This window comes from Bos grunniens, chromosome 12 (genome assembly GCF_055505025.1).
Source record: "Bos grunniens cultivar Pamir isolate PY7600 chromosome 12, Bosgru_T2T1.0, whole genome shotgun sequence".
Taxonomy (NCBI): Eukaryota; Metazoa; Chordata; class Mammalia; order Artiodactyla; family Bovidae; genus Bos; species Bos grunniens.
The window spans coordinates 90,976,936-90,996,373 of NC_141176.1; the positions used below are offsets into that span (position 1 = coordinate 90,976,936).

Below are 19,438 nucleotides of genomic sequence, written 5' to 3' on the forward strand. Positions count from 1 at the left end.
GGATGGCATCATCAGCTTGATGGACATGAGTCTGAGCAAGCTCTGGGAGTTGGTGATGGACAGGGAAGCCTGGCGTACTGCAGTCCATGGGGTTTTGCAAAGACTCAGAGGATAAGACTGAGCGACTGAACAAGAAATCCAGACGGAGGCAGGCTGCAGGCCCATCAGTGTGCGATCCTGGCTTGTGGGCTGGGGAGCAGCTGCAGAGGGGTGGGAGCAGAGGCCAAGGAGGAGGTCGCAGAGGAGGGAAACGCAGACCCAGGAGGTCACAGAAGGCATGCTGGGGTCCACGAGAGTCAAAGGGTAAAGGACGCAGGGAGGGCTGCGTCCGGGAGGCGGCCAGCTGGGCGGCCGGACCCCGGGGGAGGCAGAGCCGTGCGTGCGGAGGTGTGGAGGCTGACGATCCGTGCCATTCGAGTGCTCTTCCAAACTCACACACCTGGGGAAACGGGGGCAGCTGCCTCCCAGCTCCCCCGTTGTGTTCTCAGGAGAGCTGCGTGAGGATGGCCACAGACCGGAGGGTCTCGTCATGAGCGGTCCGCAGAGAAGGTGCTGCGGCTCCATCGCCGGCGGGCAGGGCCTGCGGTCACCGCGGATCTGCCCTGCTCCACCCGGAAGAGGGGGAATCCATCCTCCTTCCAAGACGGAGCTGACGGGTTCTCTCTCAGAAGCTCTCCACAACCGCAGAGCAGCCCCGGGGGCTCCAGCGTCCCGCCTCTGCCGGTCTTTGCTCTCTACAAGAGGCCCTAGCGGGGCTCGCTGACTTCCTCACCCCAGCCCCCCACGCCAGCTAGCCTGAGAGTGACTCAGACAAACAGGCATGACATCCCAGTCCCGGAGCAGGGTCAGCTCACCCGCTGGTCGTCCAGCAAGAGGAGGCAGGAGGGTGGGTGTTCTGCATGGGGCACACGACCCTGTGGAAACGAGGACCCCCTTCCCGTGCTGAGACAGGGTGCTAGGGGGAGGCCGAACTGGGGGAGCATGAGAAAACCCAGGTGGGCATCCTGGGGGCAGCAGGAATGAAAGGGCGGGTGTCCCCTGTAGGAGGCCCTGATTGCGGGGTCCCCTGGTCAGGAGGTGAGCTGTGTCTGGACTTTCCGGGCTGACCGCTGGACTCTGTAATGTGGATGGAGAGGCATGTGGGACCACCGGGGTCGGCGGGGACGGGCTGGGGGCTGGAGGAAAGGGAAGCGCAGCAGTGACCGAGGGCGGGGGGCAGGGTTGGGGGCACTGGGGGAGGAAGTGCAGGAGGAAACCCCCCCTGCCCCACGACGTCACCCACAGAACCAGCAGGGACACCAGGGGGTGCACACACCTCTCCCTCTGCTCCGAAGGGCAGGCCCTGAGTCTGTGAGTCAGCAGGGTGACTCCTCATCTAGCCTGGGCTCCTGTCCGGGGTGGGGACAACCGGCCTGACCGGTGTCTGCTCCACAGGCTCTCCCGTCAGCCAGGAGACCAGCCCGGGCCTGCTCCGCCGCCAGGGCCAGCCCTCAGGAGAGCAGGCAGGAGCCGCCGGGCTCGCGGAGGAGCATGCCTGGTGCCTGCCACTGGCTCCATGTTCCCCGGACACAGCGGGCCACAGCCAGGAGAGGCCCACACTCCATCTCCTCATGAGCCGGGCCTCCCATCACCTCTCGGGGGCGGACACGGGGCCCTGTGAGACCTTGGCCACAGGTCATTTTCAGCTCCTGAAACCAAATGAGTAGCTGGTTGACACGATCGTCTGTCTCACAGAATGTTGTTTAGGGAATTGGGGGAAGCATCTCCAGTGCTTCTTATCTGGCTTATCTTCGTGCTTGTCATTTATTATAAAATTAGTGAACTTTATGAAAGACCTGTGCGTGCTGCAGTCCATGGGGTCGCAGAGTCAGACACGACAGAGCGACTGAACCGAACCGTGCCTGCTACAGGTGGGTGCTTAGGAGAGGTATTCGCTGTGCTTAGTCGCTCAGTCGTGTCCCACCAGGGCCCTCTGTCCATGGGATTCTCCAGGCAAGAATACTGGAGTGGGTTCCCATGTTCTATACTAGGGGATCTTCTGGACTCCGGGATCGAACCCGCATCTCCTGTGTCTCCTGCATCGGCAGACGGGTTCTTTACCACCTGGGAAGCCCCCACAGAAAGAATGTGGAGTGTGAAACCCCCTTCCCAGAAGAACTGAACCAACCAGCCGCCCTGCAGCCTCTGCCTGAAGCAACCGCCTGGCCCTGCCTCCCACCTGAGTCACTCAGTGAGCCGCACTGGGTGTGGAGAGCAGCCTGCCCGGCTATGCGCTGCCCTCGGGGGGCAGATATTAACTCCAGGGCGGGAGCAGATTTCCAGCCACACCTGGATGCCTACTGGTGATCAGGAGAAAACATTGAGCGGAAGGCAAGCATCCCTTTCACTGAGGGGAGTCTGCGTGCAGGAAGGTTGAGTGGTGGGAGGGGTCGGGGAGCGGCTTCGCTTGCTAACTGGAAACATTTGCGGTGGAAAGCTTCCTCCAGGATTCAAGGACCCTTTGGAGGAGGCCTGACAGGGGCCGTCCCCAGAGTGACTTTGGAGTTCCTGCGAACCCTGGAGGGCCCCCGGGAGCCGGCAGCCTGCGCGCCCCGGTGGGTGAGGGTCAGCATGAGCTGCAGGCAGACGCAGTATTTTCCCAGTATGACCCTGTGGCCCCAGCAGACTCACTGCCCTTTGGGCGAGTCTTCAAAAGTCACTGAACTTAGCGAGCAACCCAGAGCAGAGGGAGGGGACGAGGTCGCCCGGCCTCTGTGCGGCTCTAGGTGCTGCCCTGGGAAGGGCTGCCCCGGCCGCGGGCCGGACATCCTCGGTCCAAGCTGAGCAGATGAAAGCAGAAGCGAGGTCCGCCGGCCTGGAGCTGAGTGTTTTCAAAAACTAGACTGGATGGGAGAAAGGAGCTCCGGTCTGCTTTGAGAGCGGGAAGCAAAACCTCGGCTGCCCACCTGGGAGAAGCTGACATCTCCCACGGACCCTGCAAAGCCTGGAGGCTGCTGAGCCCCTTCGGGGGATGCTCAGAAGGTGGTGGGGGGGCTGCGGGCCCAGGGCGGGGGTCCCTGCTCCCCCCACCCTCGGAAGGGGAGACAGAGGAGCCCAGGCCGGCCATGGGGCTTGGGGTAAACCCACCGGGGCTCAGCTCCCCGATGGAAGAGGACACAGAGAACGGCCAGGTGGCATCTCCTGGCTCTGCTAGGATAGGACTCCTGCACGAGAAGGGACCAGGGGGTCCCTCAGGCAGCGCCAGGCTGGGTCCCAGCCCAGGGCTCCCCCGTCCCTTTCAAGGAGTCTGAGAGGGCTGCAACCACACCCATAAAAGAATTTTGTAAAAGTAGGGCCTTTCCTGGGTTTTCGCCGTGTGATGCCCTTGTAAATTACTAACAACCTGGCCTCTCTCTCGATTTTTAAGGGGGAAAACGGTTTCCGCACACCCGGCGCGACAGTTATCAAGCAAACCTCTACTGCTGTAAAGTCGCTGTGGGCGTGATGCTTTCAGGGTATCCTCTGGCCTCGCCGGACGGTGGAGGGAGGCGGCAGGTGGAAAACGTGGCGAGAGAGCTGGCATCACTTGATTGGAAGCTTATCTTCAGTTATTTTAACGGAGGTGCCAATCTCCGCTCACCTGAGGGTCACGAGTCTTGTGTGTTTCGCTTTGTTTGGGCAGCACGGGCCTTACTGCACTGATGGTCATCGTAACAAGATCACAGCAATGTGGTTAACAACAATTACACCCACGGATGAGGAAAATACACTGAGCCAGTGATGCCATCCAGCCGTGGACAAAACACACAGCCTGGAGACCTGGGATCGCGCTGACTGATCACAGGCATAGTCTAAAAGAGCGGCGGTGGACCCAGCGCTGTCGAGGTCTAAACAGGCCCCGACCCCCTTTGTCTTTCTACTAGTGGCCCCGAAGGGTGGAACGGATGAGGAAGTAAAACCGCACAGCTCACCGTTAGACGCACAAAGCAGCGAACGGCCAGCCCGAGCAGCTTGCAAACTTGCCAAGCGACCTCCAATGTGGGACTCGGGGCTTTGAGACGGGCCAGCTGTGATGCTGCCGGTGAGCTCACAGGTGCTGTCATCCTTGAAGGTGCCCATCCGCATCCTCCACGCTGCCCACGAACGGCTTAGAATTGAGCTCTCCCCAGTCAACGTGGGGGGCCTTTAGCCTACATCTTGGGATGATGCCCTGCTAATCTAGCATTCTCCTCCAAGTTCAGAAATTGGTTTCTGGTGAATACTTCCAGCTTCCACAGGACCTTGATTACAAACCCCTCCCTCCTTTACTTACAGTCAACATTGGTAAAGACACTCTCTGATTCTTGCCTTATATGTCTCCCTTAAAATGACAGTCCTCTCATCACTAACATAGCAGATTTCAGGGGCGTCAAACCCTGTAGATCATGCCTCCTCCTAAGTGTCTAACGGGAACCCCCAGAACAACCAGTCTGGGCACCAACAGGCCGCATGTCATCACCAAGTTCCCAGATGCTGCACAGGGCTTATGGGCTTGAGATTTAAAAGCCATCAATCAAAAATCACCTTCCACATTGCTCTGATCTTATTTGTTCAAAAGAGATGCCACCCGTTACTGCATTTCAGTTGATATAATGCCAGTAAAGTGGATGTATAAAAAAGCGATTCCTAAGAGGTGGAGTTGCCCTTGATAGAAATCACTAGAGGTCCTCTTCCTGCTTTCTGTACCTCCTGGCTCCGGTGCTGTGACCACCCCACGCCCTGGACGCTGTGTGTCTGACACCTGCATCTCGGGAGTCGGGCCGCAGCAGGCACACGGGCACGGACTCGGGGGTGTGCTTCTGCACCCAAGTCCTGGTTCCGCGCCTCCTGAGCTCTGTGCCCCCCAGCCCAGGAAGTCCTTTAACCGTTTTGTGCCTCAGGCTGCTCATCTATAAAATGGGATGGCAATTCCCACCACCAAAGGTTATTAGGAACCACAAGGGAATTAACGTTTGCACAGCACTTAAAACAGCACCCAGGACTCCCCTGGTGGTCCGGGGTTGGGGCTCTGAGCTTCCACTGCGGGGGGCTTGGGTTTGATCCCTGATGGGAAAACTAAGATCCCTCATGCTGCACGGCCAAGAAAATAACTAAAATCAAATAACAAAAAGACATCAAGACAATAAAGAAAATAACACAACAGCATCCTGTATGCCTGCAATGATTCTACGCTCCGTAAAGTGAATTTTTTTCTGTTGTTTTCTTAATACATCGACTTTTCATACACGTTGTGGTGTGGGGTGGGGGGGGTGTTATCTGGTTTCCAGAATACAACTATTAAATGAAGATGTAACAAAACGTTTTTAAAGAGCCAAATATTTACTTAATGACTCCGAACACCAGAAGAATGGCTTGATGTCAAATTCATTATCCACACAGGAAAAAGCATCGTGCAGATGGTCTTCATTTCATAAATAATGCATTTATTGTATTGCATATGGCTATTAAGGAGAGCATCCATGATCAATACAGACTAAATACAATGCACTAGTCTAGTTCCGTGGAGTCTGGTTTCCAGCAGTGCCATGTCGGTCCTTATGTACAGCGGAGACGGTGGAAGACAGCAGAAGGCAGTCTTTCGTCATTTCACGATAGCAAGAAATATATTTAACATCTTGATCTCCAGAAACAATACGTACCCCCTAAAAGAAAACACTGTCATAACTGTTAAAGTTTATATAGCAAAAAATATTTTAAATTTAAGGTAAGTCAGGCAAAATGTACAAAGACCCAATATACATTGTGAAGTTTTAACAAACATAACATTTATACATTTTGGTTCCATTCTGTAAACTAAATTAAAAATGTAAATATTGCATATGCCTTTTTTTTTTTTAATTTTTTTGAAATGTACAGGATAGAAGAAAATTTAGTATATTATCAACTTTTTTATGTCGCTTGTTTGAAGCGGCAGGAGGAACATGACCACAGGGAGGGTGGCAGGACCACGCGAGGGAAGGGGATTCTGACGCTGCATCCGGCAGGGTCCACGACCCGTCCTGCGGGAGGGGCGGTTTCCATAGCAACTCCATCTATCCCGAGTCCCAGAACTAAACCAAAACTTTAGGACACTTTATACATCTTTTTCATGAAGTCTCTCTACATTACACACTGAAAACGACCTTCAAACCAACATCAGATGGTCTGTGCACGGTTGTGCTGTGTGATTCCAGAAGCGTGAAACTTGAGCAATGTTCAGGGCGGTCACTTTACATTCAACTTTGTCTTGCGATACAATCCTCTGTTCTGAAAGGTCAGCGTGGAAGGAGAAAGACGTTTGCATTGCGATTAAATATAGATTTAAGACATTGAATCTTTTTGGTCTTCCTCTAGAAAAGCCTCATTTTATGAATGCATTATTCTATACTGATATATATCTATATATTTATATATATTTTTTCTCCCCCTACCACCCCCCCAAAAAAAACACACCCCAACTCATTATCTCCAACAAATTCATGTAACGTCTACAGGACTCTCAGAGAAGAGGCACTGAGGATGAGCCCGTGGGAGTGGGGGGCGCCTGCAGCTCCCTGCCCCGCGCGTCAAGGAGCGAGGAGGCGACCTGACGCTCTGCAGCTCAAGGGCGGCAGTTCTTGGGGACACCCTCAGCGATCACCACAACACTGATATTCCCAGAACACTGAAGACACACAGAAGAGGGGTCGCTTGTTGGGAACTCCTCTGACAAGTGACATGCACTGTGAGATCACTTTCTTCCTCTGTGTCCCAGGATGCCTTCTTTCTCAGCTCCTTTTCCTTTTCTGTCTTTCTGTGTCTTTGTTGTCGTTGTTTGGGAAAGCCTTGTGGCCCGACACGAGAGTGTCATCAAGACAATACATTTTAGAGGAGACCTGCCAAACCCTTGACCCCCCGTCTTGGAAGGGCTCCATGCCTACGTGAATTTTTGGTTAGAGAAACGCAAGCTCAAGGTTAAGGACGGCAGAGACGTTTGAGCTTGTCGATAAGATCAAAGGTGGCTGCAGTCTGAAGTGCCTACATAAACACCTACAAAGAGAAGCTGGAACAAGTCTCTTAAAGGTAAAAAGAGATACTCACCCCATCCCCACCCGGCCTTCCCAGACCCTGCCCTCCCACCATCTCCCACCCCGTACAGTTGATGATTTGCAAGAGTAGCTTGCTTCCGTTACATATAATAATTATTATTCATCCATCCATCTTCAGAGTCCAGTCTCTAGTTGCACCTCCGTGGAGAGACGTCAGTCCCACGCGGGGCTCTGTGTGCGAGTAAACACGTAGGTCCCTGGGCTGGACTTCGATGAGCAGCTGTGTCCGGGGCTGGGGGATAAGGCAGATGACCGTGCTGGAGACTCAGCCAGCAGAGGGGGACCCCCCACCAACCACGCCGACCCGGCTTCACCTGGGACTGAGGTAGGACGGTGGTAGTTTTGAGCGGACGTCCGTAAACACCAGATTTTACCACTTGAACGCGAGCTGGGAGAATCTCCGAGCATGCTGCGGGATACATCTGCTGCGTCAAACGAGGGCGAGGAGAACAAAGACACTGGCCGCGACCAAGATTGTTCGACCTTCTCGTGAGTCACTCCTTCCGCTCATGTTGTTGAAAACCAAAACACAAACAGCGCGAGGAGGATGACTGCACCCCCTACCCCCGGAGACCGGGGGAGACGGGCGCGTCCACGTCTAACTGGGTCACAGGCGCGTCTACACGCGACGATCGCTCAGATCCAAAAGGAAATGGCAAGCAGCTTCCGATGTGTTTAAAAAAAAAATGCTGAGCGTCTTCTTCCCATGGTTTTCTGTGATGTCTGTAGTCACAGGGATGGAGCCGGACAGGTCTTCACTCTGCAAGAGAAGGAGACGCGTCAGTGGGCTTCTGTGCACACAGAGTCACCCTGGGTGGGGAGGCAAGGGCCCCTCTTCACCGTCTTTGTCCCTTTTTTGGAAACGACCCTCTTTGGGAAGCAAACGTTTACTCACTCCATTTCTCCAGAGACAAGCTTGATGGGCCAGACTCCCACGTGGTGTCCCTGGAAGCAGGGCTGATGGACTCACAGTGTGCTGGTGAGACCCACCAAGTGAGGGTCATGTTTTTAATGCAAGAAAACTAGCCAGCATTCTCCCCTTGGTGGGGGGAGAGGCCATGTGACCTGGCCACGGCCCCCTCACCGCCCGGGGCTCAGACCATCATGTGGATAGTCGGGGGAAGCGGGAGGAACCACTGCCTCCCTCACGGGGCTGCAGAGACAATGAAAACCTCACCACGAGTCACAGTGTGCTACCAACCACAGATGGTACAAATGTGTCACATAAGAAAGGGGGAGAAGTGACAAGTCCACACGTCTGCCCCCGCAAGGAAACCCTTCTCACTGGATCCTCTACCCTACTCCTCGTTCACTTCAGGTCAGTCGCTCAGTCGTGTCCGACTCTTTGCGACCCCATGAACCGCAGCACGCCAGGCCTCCCTGTCCATCACCAACTCCCGGAGTCCACCCAAACCCATGTCCATTGAGTCGGTGATGCCATCCAATCATCTCATCCTCTGTCATCCCCTTCTCCTCCTGCCCTCAATCTTTCCCAACATCAGTGTCTTTTCCAATGAGTCAGCTCTTCGCATCAGGTGGCCAAAGTATTGGAGTTTCAGCTTCAACATCAGTCCTTCCAATGAATAGTCCCTGTTCCTAAAATGACCCTAGATTTCAAAACCTCCCGTTACATACTCCTTCCTCTGCCGACGACCCCCCTGGCGCTGACCTGGCAGGATGCCCACCAGCTCCAACTGCTTCCTCCCTTCTGGGCTGAGAGACTAAACTTCCTCAGCTTTTCCCGAATTCCCTCAGCTTACTTCCACTGGATGTGTGTGCTCCTTCTTCAGGGGACACACCACCCGTGAAGACTGACACGTCACAGCACACCGCCTCTCTTCTCTTAAGCCTCTTAAACAAAAATGCCAGGTGGAGCATCCCTCCTCATGTTGGTAACCACTCGGTCACATGAGCGACCGGTGGGCCACGCACCACTGTAAACAGAACAGTGTCGTCCTGCGAGGCTGTAGGTTACTTAACCAGCACCTCTGCGTATTATTCTGAAATCACTTAGAAGTCTAATGATCACACTCCCAGATTTACTTCTTTGCACGTCTACTGCTTTCTGTTCACCTTGAGCTCTGAGGGCTAATCCCAGCGAGACGGAAGTGTCCAGGGTGTCCCACGGCTGAGAGTGGGCACCTGCTCTGCAGCCAGGCGGTGCCCAAGCCAGAGCCGGCACAGACGAGGGCTGTCTACCCACAACGTAAACACTGTCATCTCTCATGACTTAAAGTTCCCAACAACGCGGCGTTTGAGACAGCGCCACTTTATCTCATCATATTTAAAAAGACTTATATCTTTTAAGGAACCTAATACGTAAACTACTCAGAACATGAAATGTAATGGAGAACAGGGCCCCCGAGTTCCTCCAAAGCACAGACGTGGCTCCATCTATTTCAAGTTCTCAACTGAGAACGTGAAGGGTTTGCATCCCCTTAAGTACACAGGCAGTTGTCAAAATCTACCTGAACTATTGAAGAATTGATGCTTATAAACTGTGGTGCTGGAGAAGACTCTCGAGAGTCCCTCATACTGCAAGAAGATCAAACCAGCCAATCCTAATGGAAATCAACACTGAATATTCACTGCACGGACTGATGCTGAAGCTCCAATCCTTTGGCCACCTGATGTGAAGAGCCAAGTCACTGGAAAAGACGCTGGTGCTGGGAAATATTGAGGGCAAGAGGAGAGAGGGCGGCAGAGGATGAGATGGTTGGATGGCATCACCGATTCAATGGACATGAACTTGAGCAAACTCCAGGAGATGGTGAGGGACAGGGAAGCGTGGCGTGCTGCGGTCCAGGGGTCACAAAGAGTCAAACACGACTGAGCAGCTGAACAACAGCAACCTGGACCGAGTCTCCCCTAAATGAGCCCGCATTTTGTCAACCCGGCCCTGACTGCGGGAAGAGTCCTGTGGCCACCGCAGAGGTAGTCACGACCCTGCGGGTCACACTTACAGAAAGAGTTCCATTCAGTTTATTTTTATACTAATGATTAGCTAAATGTGGCTAAAACATCTCATGTTAACACTCAACCCCATTACCTTGAAAACAGCTAAGCAAGTAAGTTCTCTAACCCCTCAAACTCTAAGCACACAGTCATATGCTGCTAAGTCACTTCAGTCGTGTCCGACTCTGTGCGACCCCATAGACAGCAGCCCACCAGGCTCCCCCATCCCTGGGATTCTCCAGGCAAGAACACTGGAGTGGGTTGCCATTTCCTTCTCCAATGCATGAAAGTGAAAAGTGAAAGTGAAGTCGCTCAGTCGTGTCTGACTCCCAGCGACCCCATGGACTGCAGCCCACCAGGCTCCTCCATCGAAGGGATTCTCCAGGCAAGAGTACTGGAGTGGGGTGCCACTGCCTTCTCCAACACAGTCATATAAATGAGGGTTAATACTTGCTGAAAAACTTACTTTCCTTTACCATCTGCAGATTCACAGGGCCATGGACATTTTTGCTCTGTTTTTAAAGACGTTTTACGGCTATGAAATAATTCCTATCATTAGAACTCCATCAGTTCTAATCAAGCTGAACGTGTCATTTCTTTGAAGCACAAACTGCATAACTGTCGAAACTTTTAATTTCTAAGCATTAGCATTATGAAAGCAGAGAGCTGCTAGGAGGCAAGAAGTGAACTGTGTTTTTATTCCCGGCGCCCTTTCGGCCTTCTTCCCAATTCTGCTCTTGAGCAGCACCTCTGGGAGGCTCGTGGGAGGATAAGGAAGGCAGTTCCCGCCGGAATGGGAGTCACAGGACGGCTGTTTTCCCAGCCTGGAAGCAAGTACCTGTTTCACAGGTGCTCTGCCCTCTGCAGACACCTGCATTCCAAAGGACGCTCAGCTGTGGTCACCAGCGAAGGGAGAAACAGCCCTTCCAAGGGCACAAGCGTGGGCCATTGGCAACCCAGGGACACAGCCAGACGTGGGGACAGCGAGGAACAGGGCTCCCCAAGGTGCTGAGCCAACGGCTGGGCAGCCTCAGGCTTCCAAGGAAAGGCAGGGGCAGGGGCGTGGCCCCGCACGCAGCTGGGGGAGCCCCGAGGACACGCACACGCACCACACTCAGCCATCATGGGGAGTGAGCAGGGTGTGCTCACAGCACGTGGGGAGGATGTGCGCAGGCTGAGGCCAGAGAGAGGACAGGCGTCAGCTCAGAGACGGCATCCAAGCGTGTAGATGTGTCCTGGACCGACACAGCGGCACCACGTGGACGCCAGCTGTCTCCCCCGAACACCCCCGGTCAGGGCAGGGAGCCTCTGCATCCCCCGCCCCTGGAACGTCAGTCCAGGCCGCCCACGTCGCCTGCCACTGAAACCCCTGAGGTTCACCCCTGACTCACAGGGCGATCCTCCTGCATGTGGTCCGGCAGGAAGCCCGACCCAGGATCCTCAGGGCTCACGTGCGCTGAGCAAGCAGCCTCTCTGCGGTCAGGCGAGCATCCAGAACCCCTCTTGGTCCTGTCGCTCCATCCTGCATCCCACACCCCGCATCCCAGGAAGAAGGGGCCAGAAGTAGGAGCTGGGACCCAGGACCTGAGCCCACTGTTACCTTGTATTTATTTACTTTTGAAAGTGAAAGAGTCAGGCGCTCAGTCGTGTTTGACTCTTTGCAATCCCATGGACTGCAGCCCGCCAGGCTTCTCTGTCCATGGGGACTTTCCCAGTAAGAATACTGGAGTGGGTAGCCTTTCCCTTCTCCAAGGGATCTTCCTGACCCAGGGATCGAACCCAGGTCTCCCACATTGCAGGCGGATTCTTTACCAGCTGAGCCACCAGGGAAGCTTAAAATCACTCCTCCCTCTGAAAATTAGCCTGGTTCAGCCAACTAGAAAAAAAAAAAACTTCTAGATCATCACCCCTCAACTTTATTAACGATGAATTCCAGCAAAACCGTATCTTATTATCTATGTTAATCCTACTAAGGGCAAAGAACAAACGATTACTTTTCTGATCTCTCCACAGCGCCGATCACTACGATGTGAGACATTCTCTGAACTGAGGGGTGCCGGGGTAACCTGAGGAACAAACGTGGCCGGAATCACGTGCTGCCCATGAACACAGTCAGAGAGCAGCATATGCTAATTCTGACTCTGCTCCTGGAGGTAATGGGTCTAGAAACTGTGGAAACACTGACGCACGTTGAACTGGTCGTGTAATTACACGCGGTACTGTTCTGTAGCTTAGACACTGCTGTGTAAAGAGACCCATTCACGGAAGCATCGATCGAGAGCTACTCAATTAAAAAAAAAAAAAAAAGTTTCAGCAGAAAGACTGAAGCTGTTCCACACAGCACACCAGGCAGCCCGGCCACGTCCACCTTCTTTCCACTCTGTCACAGGTGACACATGACATCCTCGTGACGGACACAGTCCTTTGTCAGCTACTGTAACTCCCTGGGGACCAGGGCTAATTCCGCCCTTTCTCTTCCATTTAAAAGACCAACCAGAATGCAGATGAGCACAAGTGTTGTCAGCAAAGGCCTGCCTCCAATATGCTCTATTTTTTAGAGAAAGAAAGAAAAAGGAAACACATCACTGAAAAACTCTGTCCTTGAGACAAGCAGGGGAGCCGCCAAGCCTTGGAATAGGACACACGTCACACCACCACCGAACTGGCCTCCAAGACTGCAAACACCACGGTGGAAAATGTGGTGAGTGGCGGATCAAGAAGGTTTCAGAAATAAATCGGGGAAATGTGCTCTGGCCAAAAAAAAAACAAAACAAACTCAAACAGCATTCTGGAGCATGTTCTGACTCATGGCTTTTAAAAGTGATTTCTTATGATTATTTGGGTTTGGATGTAGACAAGAGTCCCGTGTGGGGCTCGTGCAGGCCTCCCTGCCTGGGAGGGACCAGGACCTCCCAGGGCTTTGGTGAACACCACTGCATCAGACAGAAAGCATACCCAAGCAGCAGGTACACACGGGTTAGTATTTTCAGGCAGATCTGAGTAAGAGGCAGTACGGACACTTGTTTGCATGACAAAAAGGAAACATTATACTTCTTAAAATAAACATTTATATTTCTAGTAGCAAACACGATTAAAAAAGAGCTAAACCTGCTGCTGAGCCCAAACATGGCCTACAGGTTCATTAAGACTTCTTATGTCAAACACAGAACGATGGGAGAAAATAAACTTTTCAGTTACATGAGAAATTCCTAGAAAAGGCAACCTGATAATTCAGTATCTCCCCACTTTACTAAAAGCAAAAACACTCTTAGTATATACAAAAAAAAAAAAAAGTAAGGTTGGGTGTGATAACAAGCAAGCCAAGGATTCTAAGAAAAACGGTTACTTAAACTTTGCAAGTGGAAAAAAAAAAAATAACTCACAAGGAAAATACGGAAGCACGGAGTCCCCAGGACAAATGGGTGCGGCCAGTGACTTGACCAACCCAACTTGTGGAAGACCTAGAACCTTCTGGAGGTGAGCTCATCACGGACAATTAAAATCATTTCATCCCGAATGCTTGTGATTAAAGACATTTCCTGGCATCAAGTTGCAACTTGATGTTAATGACACGATAGGAGACAGGGTGAGACATCCAAGTACTCACAGGAGGCTGGGCTAATAAAGGCATCTCTGCTGCTCTGCTCGTGTTTGACCTGCACATGAGACCTGAACCACCGAAGACGAGAGCGCTCAGGTGTCCCAGGCTGGTTGCTGCGCGTGCGTGTTTGTGGGTGTGTGTGTCAGTCACTTCAGTCGTGTCCGACTCTGTGCGACCCCAGAGACGGCAGCCCACCAGGCTCCCCCGTCCCTGGGATTCTCCAAGCAAGAACACTGGAGTGGGTTGCCATTTCCTTCTCCAATGCATGAAAGTGAAAAGTGAAAGTGAAGTCGCTCAGTCGTGTCCCACCCTCAACGACCCCATGGACTGCAGCCTACCAGGCTCCTCCGTCCATGGGATTTTCCAGGCAAGAGTACTGGGGTGGGGTGCCATTGCCTTCTCCGAAGGCCTTTTCTAGGTAAAGCCAAATGAGGGAGCCTCCGTGACTTGCCAGCCGCCTCAGGGCTAATCGGCGAGAAAGGATAATCCTTAAACTTCTCCCAGAAGTTTCATCACTGCAGCAGGGGGACGCCGCTACCCCTTTCTGCAAATAAAAGACAGGAGGGACCCGGGGAGGAGTGAGGAGGACTCCTTTTGGGTCCTGGAGTCTAAACCTTTACACGCGACCATCAGCTCTTTCTAAACTCCCCCAGGACATGGAGCCCTGTGATGGTGGATCTCTGCTTGGTGCGCCTGGACCATCTCGTACCCGGCACTCAGCGCGGGCCTGTTAAAGTCCTTCACGAAGCCCTGATGAGTTCAACGGAAACCAAAAGCCACGTGGTGGGTGTCAGTTCTCACAGGCAGAAAAGCAGGATGAAAATCTTCTCAAGGAGCACAAAAGCAACTCGGAGCTGTCCGAGGCCCGGGAGAAAGCATCCTTTGTCACCTCACGAGTGGCCTTCGGAGAGAGAGGTCAGCAGTGCACGGCCAAGCCCGGCCCTTGCCATTTCTGCAAATGGAGTTTTATCAGAACGTGGCCCCGGTCACTCACTCGGATGCAACTGTTTCTCACTCTCAACGGTGAGGTTGAGTGAGGGTGGCAGAGACGTTGTGGCCCCGGAACACAAGCAGGAGGAGGAGGAAGGGTAAATTTGTGAGAGTTAAAACGTATTTCTGCGTGTTACACCTCGAGACTCACGGATAGCCCCTTGGAAAATTATCTTCGAGCCTGTGTGCTTTCGAGATCTGATCCCATCCACTTACAGCCTGCTATCCTGTTACAGACCCTCCTGAGAAGGAGAAAGCAAGTCATGAAGTCATTTATGAAGCCACCACGCTCTTGTGGAAGCGGTTTTCCTTACAAGTCTATTTGATGTTTCATGAATAACATAGCAGAATCGAATAAATCGGATTATAACTAAATATATCCTACAGTACTGCTCTTTCAACTTGAAAAGAAGTTACATACATTAGACCTGCAACTCAAAAAGGGTCCAAATCTCTTCTCTTTCTTGGGTCATTTGAAAATGCAACTATTTATGTGTCTGCCCCCGAAAACAATAAATGTTTTGGGGCCAAATGATAGAACATGCATTAAAAGTCCAACTGTGCTGTGAATGGTACAATTCTTTCCTTAGCTGTATAGTAGGCACACTATTAAAATGTTAACGCTGCGTCTAGGTGAAGTTCTCAAGCCTAAATACTATACTTTTCTCATGAAGTGGAAAACTTTATATACACATATATATGTATATATTTCAAACCTAAATACTATAGTTTTCCTATAAAGGGCTTTCCTGGTGGCTTATCAGTAAAGTGTCTGCCTGCAATGCAGGAGACTCAGGTTCAATCCATGACTGGGGAAGATCCCTGGAGAAAGACATGGCAACCCACTCCAGTATTCTTGCCTGGAGCATCCCACGGATAGAGGAGCCTGGCAGGCTACAGTCCGTGGGGTCGCAAGAGTTGGACACGACATAGTGACTAAACCTACCTACCTATAAAGTGAAAGCAATGTAGAATAACAATTTATTCAAAATATAAGCATCCCCAAATATCCTGCTGTTACATAACATTCCAATGAACTGTTCTTTCCTTCGGATATTTAAATATTTAAGAGTTTCTATTAGGTCTTTTATGTTTTACAGTTTGATTCATTTTGTTTTTATTATTGAAACTGAAATAAGCATTTTCCGGAAATCTGAAATTATGCCAAGCACAACTCAAACCCCTTCTAAAATATCACTGAATAGGAAACGTACTTACGAGTCTAGTTAAAAAGATACACCTTCAGGAATCTGAAACTCTGTTTTTTATACTTAAGGATGATGCAAGAACTTGGAAATGTATTAAAAATAGGAGCCGTGAAAAACTTGTTTATCATTATACGGGAAAAAAAAGAAAGGATTTAAAGAAAAAAGGAGGAACATATTCTGACCCACCGCCACCCTCCAGCCAGTGACCTGAACCGTCTTCCAGCACTGGACACAGACCATGGGGGCCTCAACAGCCTCGGCTGTGGGGTGGGTCAGTCTCCCACCGACGACACATCCCTGACCGGGCGGCCAGCTCCCCTCCTTGGGAGAAGAATCCACCCGGCCTTCAGGCTGAGATCTAGGCTCTGCCTGCAGAGGGGAGGCCGCGGGTCCCCAGCCGGGCAGCCCCGCGCTCCGGAGTCTTGGGGCACATCTGCCATCGCGGCCTTTGGTTCATTCAAACCTCCACCCGTGAGTGACGTCACCAGCAACTGCAGCTTCGGGCAGCAAGTAAACAGTCCATGAATGCACAAACACGCGGGCAAACAGCTCCCAGAAAAAAATGAATAAACTTGTTTTCACTGGAAAGGAGCAGAACAGAGCAGAATTGTTTTTTGATGGGGTGGGGGGACGGGGTTAAATCCGGGGCATTTGAAGCGAACGTTCTCTGACGCAGCACAGAGCGCCTGGTTCGGGGGCCTTCCGCAGGCCCCGGGCACGGCCTGCGCGTCTGGGCGGAGCCCCCCACGAGGTGGGCCATGGGGCCCAAGACCTCGGTTCCCTCGGGCTCACACACAGCCGTGCCCCCAGTGCAGACAGACGTGTCAATTCCCTGTGGCCGATGAGAGCCGTTCACAGCCTGATCAAAGAAAGTACCCCTGATTGAGATTTCAGTAACAAAAAGTGGAACGTGCAGAGTTCCAGACCACCTTTATCAGCTTCATTTACTGGAAACAAAAAAAAAGGGGCGGGGGGAGACAGCAGCTGATGGCCACGCCTTCCCAGGGAAGAGGGGCCGGGGGAACCCAGACCCCGGTACCCCCTGATCTGTAGATGACCGCCTGCTCCCCGCCCAGCTTCACCTGCAGACATCAGCTGCCTGGCCGGCCAGGTGAAGCTGCCGGATACCCATGTTCAGCCCACACCCGCAGCATCTTTATATCTTCAGAACTGGAGCCTCGGCTGGGCAAACCTGCCGAGAGAACTGTGGAGCCTCGGCACAGCCTGACCTCAGCACAATTCCTCCTCAGCCCGCTTGCTGGGAGGGACCCCGGACAGCCGGGCTCCTCGCAAGAGCCGTGGGAGCCTCGAGTTGGAACCCTTGGCCCCCAGCCCCTCCTGGAGGGCCCACGGCCGCCAGCTGTCAGACGCGGAGCAGGGAGGTGCCTCCAGGTGGGAGGACCGCAGACACGAGATGGAGGACACCCAGGCCTGTCCGGACGGCACACAAAGGGGACCGGCTGGGAGGGCCTTGGTCACAAACCCGCTGCCCCGGCCTTCTCCCCTGGAAAGAAGGCAGAGGGCGGGAACTCAACACCCAGCCAAGCCAACACAGCTTCCCAAGCCGCTGAAGTTAAGAGAAACGCGGGGAGACGATCAACTCAGTGTAAAGACATTGCTTACAGTAAAAGGAAGTGCTGACTGACATGAACACATCCCTGGGCTCCAAAAGCTGGGCGGGAGTTCTCTATGACTCCCGAGAATGGAGGCGGCTCCCACCCACCTCTTCAGGAATCGGAGGACGCACAGGACGACAATGACTCCCCAAGATCACGCAGAGGCCCGTGCCCCCCGCAGAGCATCGCGCAGACAAGGGTGCCCCAACCCAGGAGATCCCTTTCACCGCGTCACACTTCACAGCTTTACGATTTTGTGACACTCGCTCTACATGAATTAAGATAACGTTTTCTCCATCGTCCGTCGAGGGCAGCTGGCCATTTCACAATTTCTGCTTGTTGTATCGAACTGAACGTGAATGGGGTGGGAGGCTCCACAGTGCCCTGAACCGTAACCGAACTGAACAAAAGGAAACCTCACGTCAGATGTTTTGGACGGCTCCGGCAAGACGACGCAGGAGTCCAGTTATTTCCGAGTCTACGTGAGCTGTCTGCCTGCAGGGCCGGGGAGGCAGACACCGAGAAACAGGCACAGCCCCTGGCCACACAGCCCACTCTGAGACCCCGGGCGCTGGTCACAAAACTCCCGACATGCGAACACACAGCCTCCTGCCGGGACTCCCCACCCATCAAGTACTCTAGACCAACTTTATGAACCAGAGACATCAAGAGACCCATGCGCATAAGCATGTTTCCTCAGATACACACTTGACGGAGAAAACGGAATTTCATCCTTCCCGTCTGGGACGATGTCACGGCAGCCCCCAAGGGAAGAAATAACGACTAATACGATGAAATAAATAATTAGGACGACATCGTCGCTTTTCTCTTGTTCAAATGGACGAAGTTCCTTAAGGTACTTCACCCAGACCATCACTTTCTTACTTATTTAAGAAAAATTAAGTAAAACTCAGCCTACATTCTAAAGACAGACTTATACCCATGTTAAGTCCTTAAAAGTCAAGGAAGTTACAAATAACCACACACCAGTCTATGTATCAAGTATGCGGTTTCCTCGAAGGCAGGATGAAAGGAGGGGAGGGTCTTTCCCGTATGACTCACTAGCTTTTCTTGGGCTCTGACACCCTCAGCTCCAAAATCACCCCGTCAGCGCTTTCCTGTTGAGGTCCCATCCCCAAGAAAAAAGGGAATACTGACTTATCTACCCCTCTAGTGTCCCAGTCAGCTGAGGAAGGAAACCCATCTGCTGCAGAGCCTGACCTGGGGCTCCTTACAGGACAGCACCCCTGCCGGATGAACGTCCTGGGTAGGGAGGGAGTAACCGACCCAGTGTTTCAAAGGAAGGTCCCGGGGTGCCCAAGCAGTCTGAGCCGCCCGGAGCATCGCTCCCCACAGCCCGGCAGAGGCTCCCCCAGGCCCGCCGAGCACTGGGCCCCTTCCCCCTCGGGTGGTCCCTTTAAAAAGCAAGAACAGGGACTCGTCCTCCTTGGAGGGCCTGAGGATGAAATACCAACCAAACGCGTGTTACAAATCATAAGGCGCTTTCCAGATATGTCTGTGCAGCTGAATACGCAGCTCTGGGACTGAACACGGGTGCCCTGACGCCACTGTTCACCCTGTGACAATGCCCCCTCTGCCCTCCCACCCCAGTGACACCTCAGCTGCTTCCTGCCCCCAGAACTTTGGGGTCTCTCCACCTGTGATGCACTATCTTTGAGAAAGAAAGTCAAGAGGTGACACAGACCACGCTAAGTGGAAGAGAAAAAGACGCTATGGGGACATGACGCGGAAAGCTCTTAAACGCTTCACGTGTGGTTCCAAAGCACCTGCATTTTCCGCCTGTGCTGTTAAGTAGAGACACAGCCTTGACCCCAGGCTCCACACGCCACGGGCGGCTGTTCATTCACCCTCAGCAGCCTCTGCTCTCTCCCCGCTCCCTCCCCATCAGCTACATGGGTCTCCCGGTCCTGGGGCACGCCAGCGCCTTTCACGCCCAGTCACTCCCCTGCCCACGCGGACTCT

The 19,438-nt window shown here is 52.9% G+C and overlaps 1 protein-coding gene across 1 annotated transcript in view; it reads right to left on the minus strand.

The window, feature by feature from the left end:
- Nucleotides 1-5,420: 5,420 nt before the first annotated feature.
- IRS2 (insulin receptor substrate 2) overlaps nt 5,421-19,438 on the minus strand; it is a 30,005-nt gene continuing 15,987 nt past the window's right edge. Inside the window, exon 2 of the mRNA XM_086328673.1 lies at nt 5,421-7,845. Coding sequence (XP_086184799.1) covers nt 7,841-7,845 — 5 coding nt within the window. The 3' untranslated portion in view covers nt 5,421-7,840. The remainder of the gene's footprint in view (nt 7,846-19,438) is intronic.